This window comes from Salmo trutta, chromosome 27 (assembly GCF_901001165.1).
Source record: "Salmo trutta chromosome 27, fSalTru1.1, whole genome shotgun sequence".
NCBI lineage: Eukaryota > Metazoa > Chordata > Actinopteri > Salmoniformes > Salmonidae > Salmo > Salmo trutta.
Window position 1 is genome coordinate 11,950,480 of NC_042983.1, and position 24,543 is coordinate 11,975,022.

Here is a 24,543-nt window from a genome sequence, read left to right on the forward strand (position 1 = left end):
AGCCAGTCAGTCATAATCTGTCACTGGTGTAAAGTAAATACTTTAAAGTACTAACGTTACTTAAGTATTTTCTTGGGGGTATCTGTACTTTACTATTTCTATTTTTGACTACTTTTACTTCAATACATTTCTTAAGAAAACATTGTACATTTTACTACATACATTTTCCTTGACTCCCAAAATGAGTCGTTACATTTTGAATGCTTAGCAGGACAGGACAATAATCCAATTCACACACTTATCAACCGAACATCCCTGGTCATCCCTACTGCCTCTGATCTGGCAGACTCACTAAACACACATGCTTCGTTTGTAAATTATTTCTCAATGTTGGAGCGTGCCCATGGCTTCCGTAAAAAAAAATGGTGGCATCTGGTTTGCTTAATATAAGGAATTTGAAATGATTTTTACTTTTGATACTTAAATATATTTTAAACCTAGTACTTTGACTTTTACTTGAGTCATTTTCTATTAAGGTGTCTTTTACTCAAGTATGACAGTTGGGTACTTTTTCCACCACTGTAATCTATCATAAACTATATCCTATTAACAAATTGGATATGTATCTCCAAATATAAAAGATAGCTATGGAAAAGCCAGTTTGGAAAAAATTATGAAGCATGGGATCAATTAACAAATTAAAGGTAATCTAATCAATTATAAGTCCTCGAGCCAACTTAACTATCAAATGGCAGTGTATGAAATGAGAAAATGGATGAGCATTGACGAATAGTTCAACTTTATGAGAAATACAATTATATTTGTAACATTTTATATATTGGAATTCATCTGTTTAGCAGTTCTATGCAAATCTTTTCAGATTAAAAGATTGAACAGCAAATACAGCAAGGTTTATTTAGAGAACTAGTATCCCAGCTCCATGTACCAACAGATGTTATGTATTCAAATATACAGATAACAGTAAAAGGTAGCTTAGAATATAGTCAATGTTATCAGTTATCAATTACCAGTCAACTGAACATAGCTTTCCCTTCAACTATAGGTTGTCCCTTTGAAAATACCCATGTTATTACAGTGTGGTTAAAAATATTATATTTACTTTGACTGGTATGATACAGGTTGTCTGGAATTGAGTAAACTGGCATATAAAACATCAGTCACATCACAACTGCATGTGCTGTAGGTTATGGTGCCCATTGCCGTCTTCATTTGGACTTAACAATTGTCAGTTTGAAAAAAAAAAATGCTTTGATTTACAGGTTGCATATCTATAAACATTTTATCGTTCTCCAATGTTTCTTTTTGCTCATCACACTATTACATAATGATCAAGTCATTCAATTATAGGAATAAGTAGAGAGAAAAAAGTATAATCAGTTTCCCTTGACAGAAAACCAACCTCAAAGGAATTAAACAAGCAATTAAGGGGTGGACTTTTTCTGTAAATATGAAACCATAGTAACAACAAAAATGAATACATCTCACTCAAAGAAGTAGTAACATTTTGCGTAAAAGTTATCTTACACCTTCCCCTCAGTCAGTTACAGGAAGCCCTAATTAATTGTGCAACATCGGTTGAGACTACCCAAGTATTTAACCATAAACAATTCAGTTTGGATTTGCAAACACACACTTTCAATAGGAATAATGATACTTTCATTCATAACATTTAGTCCTTCAAAAAATATTCCTTATTAAGGCTTTGCAAAACACATTACTACAGTCCAAATCAGACAACAAACAACTTCATACACAGTTAAGAAGGATTCCACACAGTTGCAGAGCCCACAGTGATATGTCCATAGAAAGCTTTATATATATAAAAAAAGAGAACACTGCTTTTTCAACAAGAAGCAATTAAAAAACAAATAGATTGACGTTAATGACATTAAAATGTGAGGCGTACTAAAAGGAGAATGATTGATGAATCCCCATCAGTCCAAAAGCCACAGGGGCATTTGACCAGATGATTCTACATCCCAAATCAACCCCTAGCCTACACCCTATACACTTGTGTAGACCTGAGAGGATTGAATGTGTGTAGTATGGTTACTGTTTCACAGTAACCATCCAGGCTGTATCACAACAGGCCGCAATTGGGAGTCCCGTAGGGCGCGCTCAATTGGCTCAGCGTCGTCCGGGTTGGGACGGTGTAGGCCGTCATTCTAAATAAGAATTTGTTCTTAACTGACTTTCCTAGTTAAATAAAGGTTCAATAACTTAAAAAAAAAACATTCATCCAATCAATTTAGATCTTCATGAGTGTCTAAGTGGGGAGATTAGGGATTGATTTGGAATTCATGTTTACGGACTGGCTCTCATTCACAGGCACAGAAAAACAGTTCAGAAGGGTCTGTAGTATGTGTTACTAACAATATAGCTTATAACAACAATGGCAGACACTTTATGCAGGCTTTAAAGTCTTACTTATCTAACTGGAGCATGAGAAAGTACCAGTATGCGCAAACAAACCTCTACCATAATTAAACTGGGGTAAGGGTCAGTTGTCATGGCAAATTTTGATTGTTTGAGAGACATAGAGAATAGGCCTTACATGGGGTCTATGACTTCAAAGCAGAAGACCAGAGGAATCCCCTAACAGAGGAGTTGTCAATGTTATTTAAGATTCAATATTGTAATTCCTGAATTTTAAATAAATAAATATGACAGCCATAACAGAAATATAGACAGGGAAAGTTCAAATAAAGAGTAAAGCTATGGTATAAGTACAAATTACTTTACCCAAGCATTGCCTGTGCTAATGGGATAATAATGCCAAATGTTGGCAGCAATTGATAAGAAATGGGGGGTTGGTTAGGTAGGGAGGTAAAAAATAAGTGGTCTTGTGGATAAAACTCCACTCTGTCTGCCTGAGAAGGTGCTGCATTACAATGGCTGTGTCTCCTCCTCCGCTCCTCCTCTGTTACTGTCCACATGGTTTAGATGGGTGGACGTTGTGGAGTCATTGTCCAGCGGCACCCCCAGTCGAGCCAGTTCTTCCTCTGCGTTAGTCCATGACGTCATGGACTCATGCACGGTGACCGTGTGCTCCTCCATCTGCTTCTGAAGGCTGTCCATCTCATGCCTGCAGGAAACACACCATCACTTTAGTGTACTGGCATCAGATTCCTATTACATCATTATAATACACCATCCACATGTGAGACAAATATGTTTTTGAGAGTAAAGGATTTCATTCTGGTTATCGTGAGCTACAATAGCATATTTTCCCCACAGGTTTTCCACTCCCAGAAGGTAAGGAAGACATGGTGGTATTTTCTTACTTGAGCTGGCGCAGACAGTTGTGCAGGTTATTGAGGGGCTCCTTGTTGACGGAGGCAGAGGGCTTGAGCAGCTCATCCAGCAGGGAGGCAGGCACAGGGCAGTCTGGGATCTTCACCGGGGTCACTGGGTTCGATGGGTTTGATGGCTCCATCCTCTGCTGCTCAATCAGGAAAGGAACACATCAGCACATAAAGGAAGCCTGCATTCTGTGTGATATGCTCTTAAGTGTGTTTATTAGGAAATAACAACTTTTCATACCCCTTCATCAAACCAGAACAAAACAGTGCATTCGGAAAGTATTCTGACCCCTTGACTTTTCCATATTTTGTTACGTTACAGCCTTATTCTAAAATGTATTAAATAGTCTCCCCCCCCATCTACACACAATAGCCCATAATGACTAAGCAAAAACAGGTTTAGACATTTTTGCAAATTTATAAAAAATAAAAAAAATGAAATATCACATTTACATAAGTATTCAGACCCTTTACTTAGTACTTTGTTGAAGCACCTTTGGCAGCGATTACAGCCTCAAGTCTTCTTGGGTATGACACTACAAGCTTGGCACACCTGTATTTGGGGAGTTTTTCCCATTCTTCTCTGCAGATCCTCTCAAGCTCTGTCAGGTTGGATGCGGAGTGTCACTGCACAGCTATTTTCAGGTCTCTCCAGAGATGTTCGATCGGGTTCAAGTAAGGGATCTGGCTGGGCCACTCAAGGACATTCAGCGACTTGTCCCGAAGCCACTCCTGCATTGTCTTGGCTGTGTGCTTAGGGTCGTTGTCCTGTTGGAAGGTGAACCTTCGCCCCAGTCTGAGGTCCTGAGCACTCTGGATCAAGGATCTCGTTGTACTTTGCACTGTTCATCTTTCCCTCGATCCTGACTAGTCTCCCAATCCCTCCCACTGAAAAACATCACCCCACCATGATGCTGCCACCACCATACTTCACCGTAGGGATGGTGCCAGGTTTCCTCCAGACGTGACACTTGGCATTCAGGCCAATGATTTAAATCTGATTCGTGGGGTGCTGCAGAGATGGTTGTCTGTCTGGAAGGTTCTCCCATCTCCACAGAGGAACTCTGGAGCTTTGTCAGAGGGACCACTGGGTTCTTGGTCACCTCCCTGACCAAGGCCCACCCCCCAGGCCGGGCAGCCAGCTCTAGGAAGAGCCTTGGTGGTTCCAAACTTCTTCCATTTAAGAATGATGGAGGCCACTGTGTTCTTGGGGACCTTCAATGCTGCAGACATTTATTGGTACCCTTCCCCAGATCTGTGCCTCGACACAATCCTGTCTCGGAGCTCTATGGACAATTCCTTCAACCTCATGGCTTGTTTTTTGCTCTGATATGCGCACTGTCAACTGTGGGACCTTATAGACAGGTGTGTGCCTTTCCAAATTATGTCCAATCAATTGAATTTACCACAGATGGACTCCAAGTTGTAGAAACATCTTAAGGATGATCAGTGGAAACAGCATGCACCTGAGCTCAATTTTGAGTCTCATAGCAAAGGATCTGAATACTTACATAAATAAGGCATTTTCTGTTTTTTATTTTTTACATTTGCTAAAATTTCAACAAAACTGTTTTCGTTTGTCAAGGGGTCTGCATACTTCCGAATGCACTTTATACCATGTTACACTTGGATATCCACCACCTTTTCAAAGCCATTGGATGAGCTGTATATTCTACCAAACACGCCAATATTGAAATACCATCCCTACTTATAGAAACATGTTAATAAAAAAGTACACCTCAGTCTCAGCCAGGTAGGTCTCAATTTGACACAACACCAATATTAAAAAGCCATAACATCTGACAAAAATAAAAAATGGCCTCTTCTTCCTCAGGTAGCTCACCTTCCGGAGGCGGTTCTGTTTGAGGTCCAGTTTGAGCTGCTGGTTCTGCAGCAGGACAGTCTTCATGCTGTTCCTCAGCTCCCCCACCTTGGCCTGCAGCATGAATTTATCTTTCCTGGTGCTGCTGAGCTCCTCCTGCACAGACTCCAGCTCCACCTTAATGCCCTAGAATGCAGAGCAAGGCAAAGTTAGGCACAAAATGGCAACACAATGGACAATGATAGAGTGACGCATCTGTGGTTTAGAGTCTGGATGATAGCACTGTGCAGTGGAGCGAGCCAGCTACAATTGAAGTCGGAAGTTTACATACACCTTAGCCAAATACATTTAAACTCAGTTTTTTTTTTACAATTCCTGACATTTAATCCTAGTAAAAATTCCCAGTCTTAGGTCAGTTAGGATCACCACTTTATTTTAAGAATGTGAAATGTCAGAATAGTAGAGAGAAGGATTTATTTCAGCTTTTATTTCTTTCATTACATTCTCAGTGGGTCAGAAGTTTACATACATTCAATTAGTATTTGGAAGCATTGCCTTTAAATTGTTTAACTTGGGTCAAACGTTTCAGGTAGCCTTCCACAAGCTTCCAACAATAAATTGGGTGAATTTTGGCCCATTCATCCTGACAGAATTGGTGTAACTGAGTCAGGTTTGTAGGCCTCCTTGCTCACATGCGCTTTTTCAGTTCTTCCCACAAATTTTCTATGGGATTGAGGTCAGGGCTTTGTGATGGCCACTCCAATGCCTTGACTTTGTTGTCCTTAAGCCATTTTGCCACAACTTTGGAAGTATGCTTGGGGTCATTGTCCATTTGGAAGACCCAAATGCGACCAAGCTTTAACTTCCTGACTGATGTCTTAAGATGTTGCTTCAATATATCCACATAATTTTCCTGCCTCATGATGCCATCTATTTTGTGAAGTGCACCAGTCCCTCCTGCAGCAAAGCACCACCACAACATGATGCTGCCACCCCCGTGCTTCACGGTTGGGATGGTGTTCTTCGGCTTGCAAGCGTCCCCCTTTTTCCTCCAAACATAACGATGGTCATTATGGCCAAACAGTTCTATTTTTCTTTCATCAGACCAGAGGACATTTCTCCAAAAAGTACGATCTTTGTCCCCATGTGCAGTTGCAAACCATGGCTTTTTTTATGGTGGTTTTGGAGCAGTGGCTTCTTCCTTGCTGAGCGGCCTTTCAGGTTATGTCGATACAGGACTCGTTTTGCTGTGGATATAGATACTTTTGTACCCGTTTCCTCCAGCATCTTCACAAGGTCCTTTGCTGTTGTTCTGGGATTGATTTGCACTTTTCGCACCAAAGTACGTTAATCTCTAGGAGGCAGAACGCGTCTCCTTCCTGGGCGGTATGACGGCTGCGTGTTCCCATGGTGTTTATACTTGCGTACTATTGTTTGTTCAGATGAACGTGGTACCTTCAGGCATTTGGAAATTGCTCCCAAGGATGAACCAGACTTGTGGAGGTCTACATTACTTTTTCTGAGGTCTTGGCTGATTTCTTTTGATTTTTCCATGATGTCAAGCAAAGAGGCACTGAGTTTGAAGGTAGGCCTTGAAATACATCCACTGGTACACCTCCAATTGACTCAAATGATGTCAATTAGCCTATCAGAAGCTTCTAAAGCCATGACATGATTTTCTGTAATTTTCCAAGTTGTTTAAAGGCACAGTCAACTTAGTGTATGTAAACTTCTGACCCACTGGAATTGTGATACAGTGAATTATAAGTGAAATAATCTGTCTGTAAACAATTGTTGTAAAAATTATTTGTGTCATGCACAAAATAGATGTCCTAACCGAAATTTGTGGAGTGGTTGAAACATGAGTTTTAATGACTCCAACCTAAGTGTACAGTGCCTTGCGAAAGTATTCGGCCCCCTTGAACTTTGACCTTTTGCCACATTTCAGGCTTCAAACATAAAGATATAAAACTGTAATTTTTTGTGAAGAATCAACAACAAGTGGGACACAATCATGAAGTGGAACGAAATATTGGATATTTCAAACTTTTTTAACAAATAAAAAACTGAAAAATTGGGCGTGCAAAATTATTCAGCCCCCTTAAGTTAATACTTTGTAGCGCCACCTTTTGCTGCGATTACAGCTGTAAGTCGCTTGGGGTATGTCTCTATCAGTTTTGCACATCGAGAGACTGACATTTTTGCCCATTCCTCCTTGCAAAACAGCTCGAGCTCAGTGAGGTTGGATGGAGAGCGTTTGTGAACAGCAGTTTTCAGTTCTTTCCACAGATTCTCGATTGGATTCAGGTCTGGACTTTGACTTGGCCATTCTAACACCTGGATATGTTTATTTGTGAACCATTCCATTGTAGATTTTGCTTTATGTTTTGGATCATTGTCTTTATGGAAGACAAATCTCCGTCCCAGTCTCAGGTCTTTTGCAGACTCCATCAGGTTTTCTTCCAGAATGGTCCTGTATTTGGCTCCATCCATCTTCCCATCAATTTTAACCATCTTCCCTGCCCCTGCTGAAGAAAAGCAGGCCCAAACCATGATGCTGCCACCACCATGTTTGACAGTGGGGATGGTGTGCTCAGGGTGATGAGCTGTGTTGCTTTTACGCCAAACATAACGTTTTGCATTGTTGCCAAAAAGTTCGATTTTGGTCTCATCTGACCAGAGCACCTTCTTCCACGTTTGGTGTGTCTCCCAGGTGGCTAGTGGCAAACTTTAAACAACACTTTTTATGGATATCTTTAAGAAATGGCTTTCTTCTTGCCACTCTTCCATAAAGGCCAGATTTGTGCAGTACACGACTGATTGTTGTCCTATGGACAGAGTCTCCCACCTCAGCTGTAGATCTCTGCAGTTCATCCAGAGTGATCATGGGCCTCTTGGCTGCATCTCTGATCAGTCTTCTCCTTGTATGAGCTGAAAGTTTAGAGGGACGGCCGGGTCTTCGTAGATTTGCAGTGGTCTGATACTCCTTCCATTTCAATATTATCGCTTGCACAGTGCTCCTTGGGATGTTTAAAGCTTGGGAAATCTTTTTGTATCCATATCCGGCTTTAAACTTCTCCACAACAGTATCTCGGACCTGCCTGGTGTGTTCCTTGTTCTTCATGATGCTCTTTGCGCTTTAAACGGACCTCAGACTATCACAGAGCAGGTGCATTTATACGGAGACTTGATTACACACAGGTGGATTCTATTTATCATCATTAGTCATTTAGGTCAACATTGGATCATTCAGAGATCCTCACTGAACTTCTGGAGAGAGTTTGCTGCACTGAAAGTAAAGGGGCTAAATCATTTTGCACGGCCAATTTCAGTTTATTATTTGTTAAAAAAGTTTGAAATATCCAATAAATTTCGTTCCACTTCATAATTGTGTCCCACTTGTTGTTGATTCTTCACAAAAAAATACAGTTTAATATCTTTATGTTTGAAGCCTGAAATGTGGCAAAAGGTCGAAAAGTTCAAGGGGGCCGAATACTTTCGCAAGGCACTGTATGTAAACTTCCGACTTCAACTGTATGTCCTCACTACCCTGTTGGGTGTGCGTGCATGTTCCCATCTAGCCGGCTACCGGTTATATTACTTGTTAAATATTACTGCATGGTCAGAACTAGAAGCACAAGCATTTCGCTACACTTGCATTAACACCTGCTAACCATGTGTATGTGACAAATACATTTGATTTGATTTGACCTCCCGGTTACTCAACCCTGCACCTTAGAGGCTGCTGACCTATGTACATAGACATGGAATCACTGGTCACTTTAAATGGAACACTAGTCACTTTAATAATGTTTACATACAGTATATACATATGAAAGGTGTAACGCAGTATTTTAGTCAATGCCACTGAGACATTGCTCATCCTAATATTGATATATACTGCTCAAAAAAATAAAGAACACTTAAACAACACATCCTAGATCTGAATGAAAGAAGTAATCTTATTAAATACTTTTTTCTTTACATAGTTGAATGTGCTGACAACAAAATCACACAAAAATAATCAATGGAAATCCAATTTATCAACCCATGGAGGTCTGGATTTGGAGTCACACTCAAAATTAAAGTGGAAAACCACACTACAGGCTGATCCAACTTTGATGTAATGTCCTTAAAACAAGTCAAAATGAGGCTCAGTAGTGTGTGTGGCCTCCACGTGCCTGTATGACCTCCCTACAACGCCTGGGCATGCTCCTGATGAGGTGGCGGATGGTCTCCTGAGGGATCTCCTCCCAGACCTGGACTAAAGCATCCGCCAACTCCTGTATAGTCTGTGGTGCAACGTGGCGTTGGTGGATGGAGTGAGACATGATGTCCCAGATGTGCTCAATTGGATTCAGGTCTGGGGAACGGGCGGGCCAGTCCATAGCATCAATGCCTTCCTCTTGCAGGAACTGTTGACACACTCCAGCCACATGAGGTCTAGCATTGTCTTGCATTAGGAGGAACCCAGGGCCAACCGCACCAGCATATGGTCTCACAAGGGGTCTGAGGATCTCATCTCGGTACCTAATGGCAGTCAGGCTACCTCTGGCGAGCACATGGAGGGCTGTGCGGCCCCCCCAAAGAAATGCCACCTCACACCATGACTGACCCACCGCCAAACCGGTCATGCTGGAGGATGTTGCAGGCAGCAGAACGTTCTCCACGGCGTCTCCACTCTGTAACGTCTGTCACGTGCTCAGTGTGAACCTGCTTTCATCTGTGAAGAGCACAGGGCGGCAGTGGCGAATTTGCCAATCTTGGTGTTCTCTGGCAAATGCCAAACGTCCTGCACGGTGTTGGGCTGTAAGCACAACCCCCACCTGTGGACGTCGGGCCCTCATACCACCCTCATGGAGTCTGTTTCTGACCGTTTGAGCAGACACATGCACATTTGTGGCCTGCTGGAGGTCATTTTGCAGGGCTCTGGCAGTGCTCCTCCTGCTCCTCCTTGCACAAAGGTGGAGGTAGCGGTCCTGCTGCTGGGTTGTTTCCCTCCTACGGCCTCCTCCACGTCTCCTGATGTACTGGCTTGTCTCCTGATAGCGCCTCCATGCTCTGGACACTACGCTGACAGACACAGCAAACCTTCTTGCCACAGCTCGCATTGATGTGCCATCCTGGATGAGCTGCACTACCTGAGCCACTTGTGTGGGTTGTAGACTCCGTCTCATGCTACCACTAGAGTGAAAGCACCGCCAGCATTCAAAAGTGACCAAAACCTCAGCCAGGAAGCATAGGAACTGAGAAGTGGTCTGTGGTTCCCACCTGCAGAACCACTCCTTTATTGGGGGTGTCTTGCGAATTGCCTATAATTTCCACCTGTTGTCTATTCCATTTGCACAACAGCATGTGACATTTATTGTCAATCAGTGTTGCTTCCTAAGTGGACAGTTTGATTTCACAGAAGTGTGATTGACTTGGAGTTACATTGTGTTGTTTAAGTGTTCCCTTTAATTTTTTGGAGCAGTGTATTTACCATTTTTTCTCCGCAATTTCATGATATCCAATTGGTAGTTAGTCTCATCCTATCGCTCCAACTCCCGTACGGCCTCGGGAGAGGCGAAGGTCAAGAGCCATACGTCCTCCGAAACACAACCCAGCTGTACCAATGTTTTGGAGGAAACACTGTACAGCTGGTGTCAGCATGCATGCGCCCGGCCGTCACAAGGAGTTGCGAGAACACGATGGGACAAGGACATCCCAGCCGGCCAAACCCTCCCCTAACCCGGACGACGCTGGGCCAATTGTGCGCCACCTCATGGGTCTCCCGGTCGCGACCGCCTGCGACACAGCCCGGGATTGAACCCGGATCTGTAGTGACGCCTCTAGCACTGCGATGCCTTAGACCACTGCGCCACTCGGGAGCTTCATTCCATTCTTTTACTTTTAGATTTGTGTGTATTGTTGTGAATTGTTAGATACTACTGTACTGTTGGAGCTAGGAACATAAGCATTTCGCTACACCTGCAATAACTTCTGCAAATACGTGTATGAGATCAATACAATTTGATTTGATCTGTGTGTGTGTACCTGTAGAGCTGTCTGCAGGCTGTCCAGCTCCCTCTGGCTGCACTGCTCCATCATCTCCAGCTGCTGTCTCTGAGCCTCGATTTCCCTCTGCCTCTGCTCCACCTCCCACTTCAAATCCTCCACCTGGAGGAGAACACAGCCAAGAGTCATTGACCGATGTCACTTTCAACAAACTACTTCCCCATTCAGTCCTGGGTTGTGTTCAGTAGGGCACACTGTCGCAAAACAAACGTGTGTTCTTATTGGAAAGGTCCTGAATTTTTTCTCCCTACTGAACACGTCCATGGTTGTGCCTATTGTATAGCGTGGTGTGGCATAGCTAGTTACCTCCTGGTTGGTGAGAGGCTGCTTGCTGAACTGCTCATCCAGCTGTTTCTGGAGGATCTGGAGCTGGGAGTGGGCCTCTGACAGCTCCTCCTGGAACCTGGAGACCTCCTGAGAGTGTTTCTCATCCTGAGCCCTATGGAGGGGAAGGAAATGATATTTGGGCAAGACAATGTTAAAATAAAGGGGAGACATTAGATCAAAAGAAAAAGATTATGTTGAGTTAGATGGGGTTATTCCCTAAAATACAAGGACAGAGCATTCCCTAACGATTCCATCAACTCATAGGGTAATCAAAATCTTCTCTATCTGTTAAACACAGCATCATTGCAGGTCTTATTCACTAAACTATAAAGTGCCCATTTAGACTCACTGTAGTTTGTGTGCCTCGCTGTGCAGGGCTTTGACCAGCTCCTCTTTGGCCTGCAGGTCCTTCTTGATCTCACACAGCTCCAGCATGGCTGCCCGGTAGTGCCGCCTGTTGTGGGCAGCCTCCGCCTTGGCTGCTGCCACCTAGTGCGCAACATACATTTACAGTCTGTCTCCAGTCCATTACAGTATGTTACAATGTGTTAATGACAACACAAGACTATGTTGTGGCTGGGCCAGTTTGTCTCCTTCAGGGGGGGTTGTATGTGTATGTAATGTGTTAATGACAACAGATTATGACTGTTGGGTTGGGAGTCTTTACCTGATCTTTCAGGTCCTTGACTTTGGTCTTTTCCTTCTCCAAGGCGACCTGTAGAGTCTGGACCAGCTGTTTCATCTGCTGGTCTTCCTCCTCTTTGCGTTTTAGTACGGCTTGCACCTGTGGATAAGGGCAAGGAAGAGAATAGAAAAAACTATATTTTCTGTTAGCTTTTTAATGAAAAAGGGCAACCATCAATGGTGTTATCGTATGGGTTTAGTCATTTAATTGATCAGTGATAGTAGTAACTGAGAATGTAACATTGAAGCCTTTTACCTGGAGGTTGAGCTGGACCAGGTCTGCCTCTCTCTTGGCTAGGGCGGTCTCCAGAATATTGGAATGCTCCCGCAGTGCATAGTGGGACTGCCCTAGTCCTGTCAACTTCCCTTTCTCATGTTCCAGCTCCAGGGATAGCTTCTTGTTGGCGTCTTCCAGCCTCTTAATCCGCCTTTTGAAGCATCGTGCCTCCTGCAGCTGTGGATGACAAAGATATACGATTTTACAATCAAACCTTTGAGAAGCACTTATACCATTGGCTGCGAGTAATTTTCAAAGGGGTTGGGATAGCATAGCAAAACACACATTTCCATTGGACATTCATTGACAAAAAGTAATAGCTACAAGAAAATATTTTACCTAAAAAATACATTACAACTTTTAAATGTCCAAAATGGTGATCAAATTAAGATGCTACATTGTAGGTAAGACAACCACTCACCTCATCCTCAAGCTCCATTACTTTCTCCTGGTACTCTTCCAGCTCAGTGCTTGTGAGGGAAATTACCTCCTGAAGCTCTTTCTCCAGCATGGCCTTGCTGTGGCTCATAGCCTGGAGCTCACTCTGCAGAACCTCAATTTTATCCTGGAACAAGTATAGGTTTAGGCTATAGAAATATCACCACAGCTAAAGATAGGCTGAAATCTTATGTTATGACTACTTCCACATGATGTGACCAGAAACAAACTCTGGACCCTAGCTCCTAGTTAAGTCATTTGATCAGGAAAAACACTGGGCCCTTATCAGGGTAGTACTATATGTACCTGCAGGGCCTGGTTGTTGCCTCCATCTGAGACCTGGGCCTTGACTTTGACCAGCTCTGCCTCTGTGGTCTCCTTGTCTGTCAGGGCTTCCTGTAGCCTACGACTCAGGATGCCCACTGCGTTCTCATAGGCCTTGTGCTTGGCCTTCATCTCCTTCTGTGCGCTGGTCAAATCGGTCCCCAGCCGCTTCATTCTCACCTTCTGCTCTGAGATGGCCCTGAGAGAAGAAAACAAGACAATTAGACACATCAACAGTAGTGCACATCTAAGCAATCTGACTAAAAGAGATTGAGAGAGATATTTATTCCTGTTCATATAAACTCAGCAAAAAAAGAAACGTCCTTGATTCAGGACCGTCTTCCAAAGATAATTCGTAAAAATCCAAATAACTTCACAGATCTTCATTGTAAAGGGTTTAAACATGGTTTTCCATGCTTGTTCAATGAACTATAAACAATTAATGAACATGCACCTGTGGAATGGTCATTAAGACACTAACAGCTTACAGACGGTAGGCAATTAAGGTCACAGTTCTGAAAACTTGGGACACTAAAGAGGCCTTTCTACTGACTCTGAAAAACACCAAAAGAAAGATGCCCAGGGTCCCTGCTCATCTGTGTGAACGTGCCTTAGGCATGCTGCAAGGAGGCATGAGGACTGCAGATGTGGCCAGGGCAATAAATTGCAATGTCCGTACTGTGAGACGCCTAAGACAGCGCTAGAGGGAGACAGGACGGACAGCTGATCGTCCTCGCAGTGGCAGACCATGTGTAACAACACCTGCACAGGATCGGTACATCCGAACATCACACCTGCGGGACAGATACAGGATGGCAACATCAACTGCCGAGTTACACCAGGAACGCACAATCCCTCCATCAGTGCTCAGACTGTCCACAATAGGCTGAGAGAGGCTGGACTGAGAGCTTGTAGGCCTATTGTAAGGCAGGTCCTCACCAGACATCACCGACAACAACGCCTCCTATGGGCACAAACCCACCGTCGCTGGACCAGACAGTACTGGCAAAAAGTGCTCTTCACTGACGAGTCACGGTTTTGTCTCACCAGGGGTGATGGTCGGATTCGCGTTTATCATCGAAGGAATGAGCGTTACACCGAGGCCTGTACTCTGGAGCGGAATCGATTTGGAGGTGGAGGCGCCGTCATGGTCTGGGGCAGTGTGTCACAGCATCATCGGACTGAGCTTGTCGTCATTGCAGGAAATCTCAATGCTGTGTGACATCCTCCTCCCTCATGTGGTACCCTTCCTGCAGGCTCATCCTGACATGACCCTCCAGCATGACAATGCCACCTGCCATACTGCTTGATCTGTGCGTGATTTCCTGCAAGACAGGAATGTCAGTGTTCTGCCATGGCCAGCGAAGAGCCCGGATCTCAATCCCATCGAGCACGTCTGGGACCTGTTGGATTGGAGGGTGAGGGCCATACCCCCCAGAAATGTCCAGGAACTTGCAGGTGCCTTGGTGGAAGAGTGGGGTAACATCTCACAGCAAGAACAGGCAAATATGGTGCAGTCCATGAGGAGGAGATGCACTGCAGTACTTAGTATCTGGTGTGGCCACCAGCTGCATTGACTGTTACTTTTGATTTTGACCACTCATTTGTTCAGGGACACATTATTCAATTTCTGTTAGTACATGTCTGTGGAACTTGTTCAGTTTATGTCTCAGTTGTTGAATCTTGTTATGTTCATACAAATATTTATACATGTTAAGTTTGCTGAAAATAAACGAAAGTGAAAGGACGTTTCTTTTTTAGCCGAGTTTACTTATACCATTTATAGAGATTCATAATGAATCTTGTTGGGCCATTACTATGGTAACCAGGCTAGTTCCAGAAGTCAGTCTGCCTTTAGAAATGTTGTGACTCACTTCTTGGCTTCTGACTGCATCTGCTCCACCTGTTTCTTCAGGCCCTCATTCTCCTCCGTCACTGCTGCTAGCTGACTCTGGTCAAACTGCAGGGACTGTGTGGAGGGACATCAAACGCACACTGATTATTATCAAATGCCTATCAAAGATAGCCAGATAAGGCAATGGGATATGTAATGCAAGTACTGTCATGGAAGTAATGCAAAGAAAACCCTTAGCAAATCCTAGAAAAAACCTAAAGCTTCTAGGGAGGCATTGTGTACCTGGATCTGTGTCTCCAGCTGATCCCTCTCGGTCTGCACAGACTGCAGGTGGTTCTCCAGGCTGTTCATCTGCTGCGAGACCCGGACCACCTCCGTCTGCAGCCGGCTCTGCTCCAGCTCAGCCTTCTGCTTCTGCCCCTGGGCCTCCAGCAGTTCCTGCTTCAGCCCCTTCACCTCCGACACCAGACGCTTCTTAGTCGACTTCAGCTCGCTGATCAGCTTCTCTTTGGAGCCGGCGTCCCGCCGATAGGCCTCCACCATCACCTGATGGGTGGGAACAGGAAGAGGTGTGAAGAGATGAATCCTGTGTGTGAATGTGTGTGTCTGTGTGTGTGTGTGTAAACAATCCTCCCAAAGCCAAACAAGTGACAAGCACCTTTTGCTGCATGAACTGCTCTTTCAATTTCTGAGCTTGTTTCTTCAGGGTGCTGTTTTCCTGCTGCAGAGTTTCAATCTAAAAATAAAAAGGAGAAGGTGTTTACATTCTACGTAAGCTCAAACATGGTTGCTCAACAGCCATAGTAGGGTTGTGTGTGATGGGACCCATTGGCTCGACGGCGGTTTGTTTCTCACCTGTGAGGCTTTGACCTGGACCTCCTGCCTGAGCTGATCCAGGATGTACGAGGACACCAGCACCTCCTCCCCCAGCCTCTCGGCCCCCTCGTCCAGCTGACTTTTGTCAGCCCTGGCAGCCTGGAGGGCCACCTCCAGCACAATCTTCTGATTCTGTAGATACTGGATGTTCTCGTCTTTGGCGTTGGTCTCTGTCTGCAGCTCTGCCAGAGTAGCCTCTAGCTCTAGGTAGCGGGCCTCTAGCTGGTTGATGGACTGCTCTTTGGTGTGAAGGCTCTCCTGAGTGGCTGTCAGCTGTCTCATCAGCTCTAGGTGGTCTTTCTGGAGGGCCTCCAGCTGCAGGTCCTTCTGCGATAGGGTCAACTTCATCTGTGGGGGACGCAGAGAGGGGTTACATTAGGCAACTGTTGCTGCAAAATAGCAAACCAGTGAGCGGACATTCAGTTTTTCTCAAAGTATTGGACCTTGTTTTTGTCTCGCTCCTGATATTATTTTGGATGTGCGTAAAAGCCCCACCTTTCATTGATATTAGACCACTGCCCCAGAGTATCAAATACCATTCATTTGAACAATACAAAAGGTTGTCATAAGTGTTTTCATAAACCCACAATTAGTTCTTTACCTGCTCTAGTTCCCTCTCCAGAGAGCTGGCTGTGTTGGCCAGTTTGTGTAAGTGCTCTCGCTCCTCCTCAAACTCGTCTAGCTTGTGCTGGAGGTCATCCTCCACCATGTTCTTGGCATCCTGGATCTGCTGGTAGGCAGCCTCCTGGGTCATCATGTCAGTCTACGGCCAAAGGAAGGACAGAGGTCATATCACACACTGCTTAATAACCTCAAATCTAACTCCTCATATTTTCTTTTGCCAGTAAATCTTATATTCTTTTTCAGTAAAATTGTAAATAATCACATAATACAATATAACTAACACCAATCACCAATCATATTTCCTCATTTTCAAGGGGACAGACCTCAATACTCTGCAGCTGTACGGCGATACGCTCCTTCTCTTTGATGGAGCGATGCTGGGTTTCTGTCAGCTGGTGGGACAGAGTCACATTCTCCAGCTTTAGGTGCTCCATGACACCAATCTGGGTCATCTGCCCAGCCTGGGGGAAAAAAACATGTCAACTCAGTCAAACAGCATATCAACTCCGTACCACATCAATTTCATAACACGTCAACTCTGCAACACATCAATTCAGTAGAAGGAGGAGCCCTTGTCACAGATAGCCTTACCTGCATGTTGGCCACTTCACCCTGGAGCCGGACCCGAGCCTCCTGTGCCAGCGCTAGCTGCTGCTGGTACCATTGGCGGACCTGCTGCAGTGAGTCAATCTCGGCCTGTGAGGTCTTCAGCCGGCTCTGCAGGGTGCTGCGCTCTAGTTGAACCTGCTGGAGCTGAGTCTGGAGTCCACCCATCTGCTGACGCAACTCTTGGACTGCAGAAGGACAACACCAAAACAAATCATTCACAAAGCGTTTTGTATTTAGCACGGTAATAAGTGATGCATCAAATTTCATTAGTATTATTGTGTGGAGCATGTTGTGAGGAGATGATAGCTTTAAAAGCATGATGCCAAAACTGGGCTCTCCATCCATCCAATTTACCAGCGTTGTCCCTGGAGGTCACGTTCTGCTGCATCTCCTCCACTTTCCCCATGAGCCTCTGGTACTGCTCCTCGGCTACCTGCAGGTCGTTGCCCAGTGAGGAAAGGCCCGCGTTCTTGCGCTCTAGGTTGCCCTGCAGCTCCACCATGGCCCTCTCCAGCTGGGAGCAGCTCTGGCGCAGGGTGGAAACCTCCTTGTTGAGGGAGCTCTGTTTCTCCTGGCTGGCCTGGGCCTGCTCCACCTGGTCCCGCAGCTGGGCGTTGACTGTGGCCAACTGGGCCTGGAGCTCAGTCTTCTCTTTCAGAGCCTGGAGAGGAGAGGGAGGAATTGTAGGGTGCTAGCCTAGCTATTCTAGTGACGGTAAGTCTGATCATGTAAGGATTGTTAATTACCTTAGTTGATCCTATGTTTAAAGTGTTAGCCATTGAAGACAGTGAAGTCCTTACTACATTGTTTGTATGTTCGTTATACCTGGTTGGCCTCAGAAGACAGAGACTCTAGCTGACCCTCCAGTCTCATCTTCTCCTTCAGAACCTGGAGCATTTCATCATGTCCCATCACAGAGCTCTCTAATGACACACTGCAGGAAACAAGCAATTAAACAATATAAGCATAAATCTTGCAAGTGCAATTGACTGGGGCATTCTAGAACAATCCATGGTAAATTATGATTGGAAAAGTAAGCAAACATAAACCAGTGTACATGTGGATTCGATGAATAACAGCAATGAATGAGACTAGTGTTCCTGCTTATTTGCTGTCTGCAACCTCAATGTGCTTATGTTATTCACTAGTACTACACCAGTCAGTTTGTGTTGCTATGTGTCATTACAGAAGTGCTGTGCTGATGATGGTGTGGCCTACCTGCTGGAGAAGCTGTCCCTGCGGCTGCGTGGTTCTCCGGTGCCCTCTCTGTCCTGCTCCAACTCCAGCAGGTGCTGCTCATCACTGGCAGCCTGCAGAACCTCTTGCAGTGAGGGGAAGTTTCCCATAGCCTCTGGGGCAATCTCCATACCCTCCACTGTGTAGTTCCCGCCCCTCTGCCTGCCCACTGCTGCAGCCAGCATGCCGTAGGTCCCAGTGCCCCTTGTGGAGGTGGACACGCTGCTGTAGGTCGAGCTGTCGCTGTCGTTCCCATCCCCAACGGGCCTCGACCCCATCCCTGACTCGCTGCCGGCGTCCACCTCAGAGATGTCCTGGAAAAACATTGACGACCCCAGCTGGGCCTCCGAAGAGGTCGTCTCCATGGGGCTGACCTCTGACCTCATGCTACTCTCTGACAGGGTGGACACAGAGCTCAAGTTGGACCCCAAGGAGCCCATGGAGGAGTCTGCAGAAGTTCTGACCCCACCTCCACCACTACTACCCCCTGCTGGCTCGGGTGACTTGTAGTCGGCCAGGGAGTGGATCTTACTGGGGCGGGTTGACCGTGACTTCCTCTCCTTGGCTGGGGGGATGCCCAGGCTGCCCAGCTTTGGGCCCCGGGGGACGCTGGTCCGCAGGAAGGAGTATTCTGTGGTCATGGAGGTGGTGTTGGCCCGGGGGAGAGCCTCTGGGTGCATCATGAGGTCTGGGTCCAGAGTGCTGAATCCAGTGCGGCTCTTTAAGGTAAAGCGGTGGGACTGGATGAGGAGAGAGGGTAGCATGAGCAGAGGATGTAGTCTACTTCAGACCAGTGTTTCCCCTAGCTTGTTTTCCCCTAGCTTGTTTTCTTGTATGGGCACAAAGAAGCAACATTCAGGCCTGCAAACATCAAACCCTTCAACTGAAACTAACAGAGGATCATTTTTATACTATACTGTAGGTAGTGGATAGCAACAAAACTGGGCAAGAAGGCCTGCCATGCCAAAATAATGCTAGGGGAAACAATTCTGCTTTAATTCAACTCTGTAAAGCTTGCAACTCACAGCTTTATCCGGATTAATGTCTGACTGGTGACTGACGCGGTTCACACACACACACTCACCGTCTCCTTGTGCCTCTGCACCCTGTACTGTTTGAGCTGCTCCTCCAGGCGTCGCCGAGCATCACGGCGGATCTTCTCCTCATTCTCCATCTCCAGTGATTGCTCTTTGACAGCTACAGGAAGAGCAAGTTTAACACAAGAAATAGAAGAGCCTAACTGCACCGCCATACAACACAGAGTATGCTAACAATAACTTGGACATTGTCATACAAGCGTACAATATATTTTAGAAGGAAACCACAACTAAGTGTGCTACGACTACTTTGTCGCTCAGTTTAGAGCCATTTTGATGTAAGAAATGAGAGTGCTTGTATGTGACTGTTTTCCATCCACCATGGTTAGTTACCACCAAGTGAAACCGCATGTAACCCAGTACTTACAAAGCCAAATGAGTAAGACTCAAATCAATCCCATATATTAGCCAGTCGCTTAATTATTACATTAATGTTAGTCAAATGTGACACACAAAATAGTTTAGTATCCAAACGTATTTTGTTTTTAGCTTTTTTGGTTAGTTAGTTTGCAGACAGTTGGCGATATGCCTGATTGATGATGCTCTGACTGCAACTGGCCAGGTGTGCTGAAGATCAACCAACAGGTGTCAAATCAGTGCAACTTAGAAGTTAGCATGAGGACTTCCTGATTGCAGCATCACTTAGAGCAGAATGCACTATGAACGGAACCAAACCAAGAATGTGATACTATAAAGGAGTTTATGTATGTGACACTGTAAACATTCTATGTGGAAGTGGTTAGCCTAGTGGCTCACAGTAAACAAAAAGCTCTTCAGGCAAAATGAGACATATTCTGTCATATAACTAATAAACTTAAAATACTTTGCATATCATGGTACCTGTAAGCCTAGGCCGTCATCCAAAACAACATTCACCACAAACCACGAGTAAAGGATTAGTTCAAATACAGCCTACCAAGAGAAGCACCAAGACCCAAATCAAGCAATTAAATGACCACTGGCATTGCACAAAGTAAGCAGGCTCAAACCACCAAACAGATAGTCTCTCGATCTAGCTATTTAATGGGAGTGTAGTAAGCACAGGCAATGGAATTAAATGAGGGTATGGAGGTAGGCCTAAGTCAACCTCTGAAGCAACATCCCAGAGCAAAAGGGGGGGGGGCACTCACTGCAAGAACAGGTTACAGTATGCTTACACAATTCAGTCTCCTGCATAGGCATACTCAGTCTGAGCGACTGCAATGCGTCGCCCTTGTGAACAGGGCCCTCAGCACTAGTTCCCTCAGACTTCTCTAGCATGGGTGGTGGGAAAGCGGCCACACCTTGGGATGGCTCTTTGGACTGGGGGCTGAGGGTGGGGCTGGTGCCCTGAGCAGCAGGGGGTGTCGGAGGAGGCAGGGGGCCATTTGGACGGCCATCCCCTCCAGCGCCTGGCCCCGGGCCCTGTGCCACTCGTTCTCCATTAGGCACCACGTCTGCTTTGAAAGATCCTGCAACAAGGGGTGGGGTGAGTTGGGGGTTGACAGTGGAGTGTGTCAGTATAGTAGGTCATTTACGGCATCCATCCCTCCAGATTGTATTTCACCACACAATGAGAGAGGATTGCGACATACTTGAAATAAAAAAACGAAAGGACTTGGAGGCAAGGCTCCTTTGCATGACAAAGTCTATTGTGGCTTTCACAGGAAACCGGTCAAACAAGCTTTGTTGTCAAGCCAGACTAGCGCTTTAGGAACTGAAAGTGGCAGTTTGATATGATTCATTGTGTCAAGATAGCCAACCTAATTTTATTGAAGGTGAGATGTGTAGGAATAACGACAGCATGCAAATATGCCTTAGTGCAGTTGAGGTGACTGTGAAGTGACAGTGGACTGTAGATGAGTTATGAGGCTAAGATCTCTGTCCAGACAGTACTGCAATTCCTCATGCAAGTACAAAGAGAGATGTAGCAGGGAGGGGCAGATGGCCTGAGGGGGCAAAGTAATGGCAGGTCGCACACAAGCATGTCATGCATAGTTGGGAAAGAATACTGGTAGAAGACAGAGGAATTGCCTCCATATAAGGAGCTCCTATTACAGCAGATTCAACGTTTTCACAATTATGTCCTGTGAAAGTAATACAAGCATTCAGTTATGCTTTCCTATTAACTTTTGAAATTAATTGTTCTCCTACAATTAACTGGTTGAGGAAGAACACACTCCATTGTTTGATGATGAGAGTGGATGGAATCATTAAATCAGTCAGAATTAGGTCAGAGTCAGGTTGCCTAGAATGCATATACATATATATATACATATAAAAACAATAAAGCTAATCAAATCCTATCATTTGAGGGGCACGCTAGGGTATTAACTAATTAACTAACACTTACCATTAACAACATCCCTCGATGTGGTCAGCTTCTCCTGCCCTCCTTTCTTCAGTAGCTGAGCATCATTCTCCACAGGATCAGCACCATCCTCTTTGGACTGCGGTATCAGGTCTAGTTGATGGCTTTCTCCATTGGTTGTCTCCATCTCAGCAACGGCTGCTTTGTGGTTTACAATTTACATACAGAATCAAATGATGTTGCACTGGAGCCCATGGAAGAGAGTAGCTATAATCCTTTCACAACATTTTCTTCCCGTTTGTCCAGTTGAAAAGGTTGAATACAATTCATGCGTCCAAGGAAGGACAACCCAAAACAATGGTCTCCCCTGAAAATGTAAGGTTTAGTTAGTTCATATTTAAGAAGTATGAGCATCATAACGTATTTAGTCTGATCAAAGAAAGAGTAATCTAAATGCAAATTAGCCGTCATCTGAAAGGATTTGCCACGATGATGGCGTAGTGTGGATGGAGCGAAAATAAAAAAAACTGGGCGTGGTCTGCAATAATAACATTGCAAATGTATTGATAAAGTACATTATTTGCAATAGATTTGGTCAAATGTTCTGACCAGCTGGGAGATTGTGGTTGGGAGGAACAACTCCACTAACTGCAATAGCTAAAGCTGTCTAGCTAGCTAACGTTAAGTGGATTGAGTTACTAAATATAGCTAACTTCATTGCCTTGCTAACGTTAGGCCTTTGAATATTGTAAGTAACAAATGTGTCTTTTATGAAGATGGCTGGGCTTTACAAACGACATGCATTTCACTACACCCGCAATAACATCTGCTAAACCTGTATGCGACAAATACATTTGATTGGGTTTAGTAACAAGCAAGGTAGCTAGTTGGCTTTACCAACCTGTCAAGCAAAGACAGCCTACGTTTGCAAGTTAACTAATTAGTTAACACATCAGTCCCATAACGTTACTTTAGTTATACAAATATTTGCATAAACTGTGTGTTGTGATCCTGCGAGGTTTATGGGGCTAGAATTATTCTAGTATGTCCCGATTTTCACACCGGTACAAGTTGTGTAATTTATATATCAACGCACAACGTGAAATTGTGAAAAGGTTTAATAAATAACCATAATATATATATGTATACATACAAACTGACATGACAATGGTTAAAATGCCCGGAAAATGTTTACAAGCCAACCTTTTTCAGACGACTTTTCGTTCTGCTTCTACGTGGCTAAATGGATGCCATTTAGGACACTTGACATCAGGATACTTAACATCGTTTTGTGACTTGATGTCTAGTAAACACTTATTAAATAATTCTCTATTTGAGAATTATATATTAATTATTGTTATTTTTCTCTATCTAATAATGTATACATTATAAGCCTATGCTCGGAAATGAGCTAGATTTAAAGGTAAAAATGCCAGACCAGTTGCTGGCCGAACAGTAATAATGAACGGACACCAATGACGTTTTGTCTCGCGCGGGGCGTTGTGGGTGTTAGAGCCCGCCCCCTTGTAATGAATAGAAAAACATTTACTCCCTCTGGCGGTCGTGGAGTAAAACGGCGCCCTTTTTATCAGACATTTTTTCTAGTTTTGTCAAAACTGTAACAAATTTTGTTGGGAAAAACGTTTATTTAATTCTGTATCCCCATAAAATATAAAGGTTACAGTGTGTATTACCATGCAACTTTTTTTCTGTCATTATGATGTCTCTCTATGCAAAATAGGGTCTTAAAAACTTGTGATTAGATAATGCCTTGTCATTAATGATGAGGATTGTTTCTAACTACTCAGCACTCAACTGAAGACAAATTACACTGATCAAAGTTCTAATCAGTTGCTTATACCATGTGGCAAGAAAAGATCAGTAGATTTAAGGTTTCATGAATATCAATGATTACACAGCTAGTGACACATACACATATGCATTGCCTATTATTATATCCATTTGCAAAAATATCTCTCAAATGACATGAATAGAAGTCTCTTTTAGTGTAGTTAGGAATACAGTCTACAACACCTTTTTCAGCGTTGAATAGGTTCTGATTACTGAATTTGATTACTGACCGAGGGGCTTGGACCAGCAACCCTTCACCTGTGCCATAAAGGTCCAGACCTCTTGGCAGAGGTAGCAATACTCTGAATAGGGAGGCTACATAAGGATTCCTCTGGCCTGCACATGTAGTCAACAAGAAATGTGTTGAATCTTGTTTCACCACAAGACTGTCCCATATACTCGCTGACATGCTTATGAGTGAGCATGCTCATGGAACAATGGTGTCCCGTCATTCAGGGCGATCCCCACAAGTTTAGCTAAAGAAAATAGATGTTTTTTTTGTTGATGCCTGTTTTGCATGTTATTTTTGCATTAATACGTGTGTCACATATCAGTTCGCAAACTATGTACATTTTTTAAAATAATCATTAAGTTAATTAAGCCACATACAAACATGGTCTGGCATGCATCTACATGTTTTTGTTGTTGAGTTTTTCCCCACCAAGATTGACATGCTAAAATCGCCACTGTCAAGGAATGATTAATTAACATTGACAGGGCTGACAACAGATGCTATTTCCTCCTAATTTGCCCTTAACGCTGTTAAAGTCAGACAAACAATATGATTAACGGTTTAGTGAGCATTTTGTTCTTCTGTAGGTCTACAGCACTGTTAATCAGCATGCTTATGAATATCAGCTAATCTTATTAACTCCATACAGAGTTTACACAAAAGGATTCTCAACTCTGCATT

The 24,543-nt window shown here is 44.3% G+C and overlaps 1 protein-coding gene across 4 annotated transcripts; it reads right to left on the reverse strand.

Moving 5' to 3' along the window:
* Positions 1 to 722: 722 nt before the first annotated feature.
* Positions 723 to 23,250, reverse strand: LOC115164318 (golgin subfamily A member 3). 4 transcript variants are annotated; one of them, XM_029716673.1, is made up of 24 exons: positions 22,983 to 23,250; positions 21,822 to 21,980; positions 20,647 to 20,940; positions 19,477 to 19,589; positions 18,375 to 19,132; positions 17,982 to 18,090; positions 17,511 to 17,817; positions 17,139 to 17,341; positions 16,871 to 17,008; positions 16,525 to 16,686; positions 15,903 to 16,271; positions 15,706 to 15,783; positions 15,330 to 15,593; positions 15,067 to 15,161; positions 13,175 to 13,391; positions 12,852 to 12,995; positions 12,410 to 12,607; positions 12,137 to 12,253; positions 11,819 to 11,958; positions 11,449 to 11,581; positions 11,122 to 11,244; positions 5,107 to 5,271; positions 3,246 to 3,403; positions 723 to 3,046 (listed from the first exon to the last, which is right to left on the reverse strand). In XM_029716673.1, exons 2-24 carry the CDS (start codon positions 21,964 to 21,966, stop codon positions 2,848 to 2,850), a joined length of 4,629 nt encoding a protein of 1,542 aa, XP_029572533.1. In that variant the 5' UTR covers positions 21,967 to 21,980; positions 22,983 to 23,250; the 3' UTR covers positions 723 to 2,847. The 4 variants fall into 4 exon arrangements, with proteins under 4 accessions (XP_029572533.1, XP_029572535.1, XP_029572532.1 ...); XM_029716675.1 differs by having other exon boundaries at positions 20,773 to 20,940; positions 21,822 to 22,146; XM_029716672.1 differs by having other exon boundaries at positions 21,822 to 22,146.
* Positions 23,251 to 24,543: the final 1,293 nt, after the last annotated feature.

What these genes read in the sequence shown, in the direction of transcription:
- LOC115164318 (XM_029716673.1), bottom strand. Translation starts at nt 21,966, where the DNA reads ATGGAGACAACCAATGGAGAAAGCCATCAACTAGACCTGATACCGCAG. An exon ending in ATGCAGTCAGAAGCCAAGAA is followed by an intron (nt 13,392 to 15,066) that starts GTGAGTCACAAC and finishes TTCTTCTCTCAG; the next exon opens with GGCCATCTCAGAGCAGAAGG. An exon ending in AACAGAACCGCCTCCGGAAG is followed by an intron (nt 3,404 to 5,106) that starts GTGAGCTACCTG and finishes CTGATTGAGCAG; the next exon opens with CAGAGGATGGAGCCATCAAA.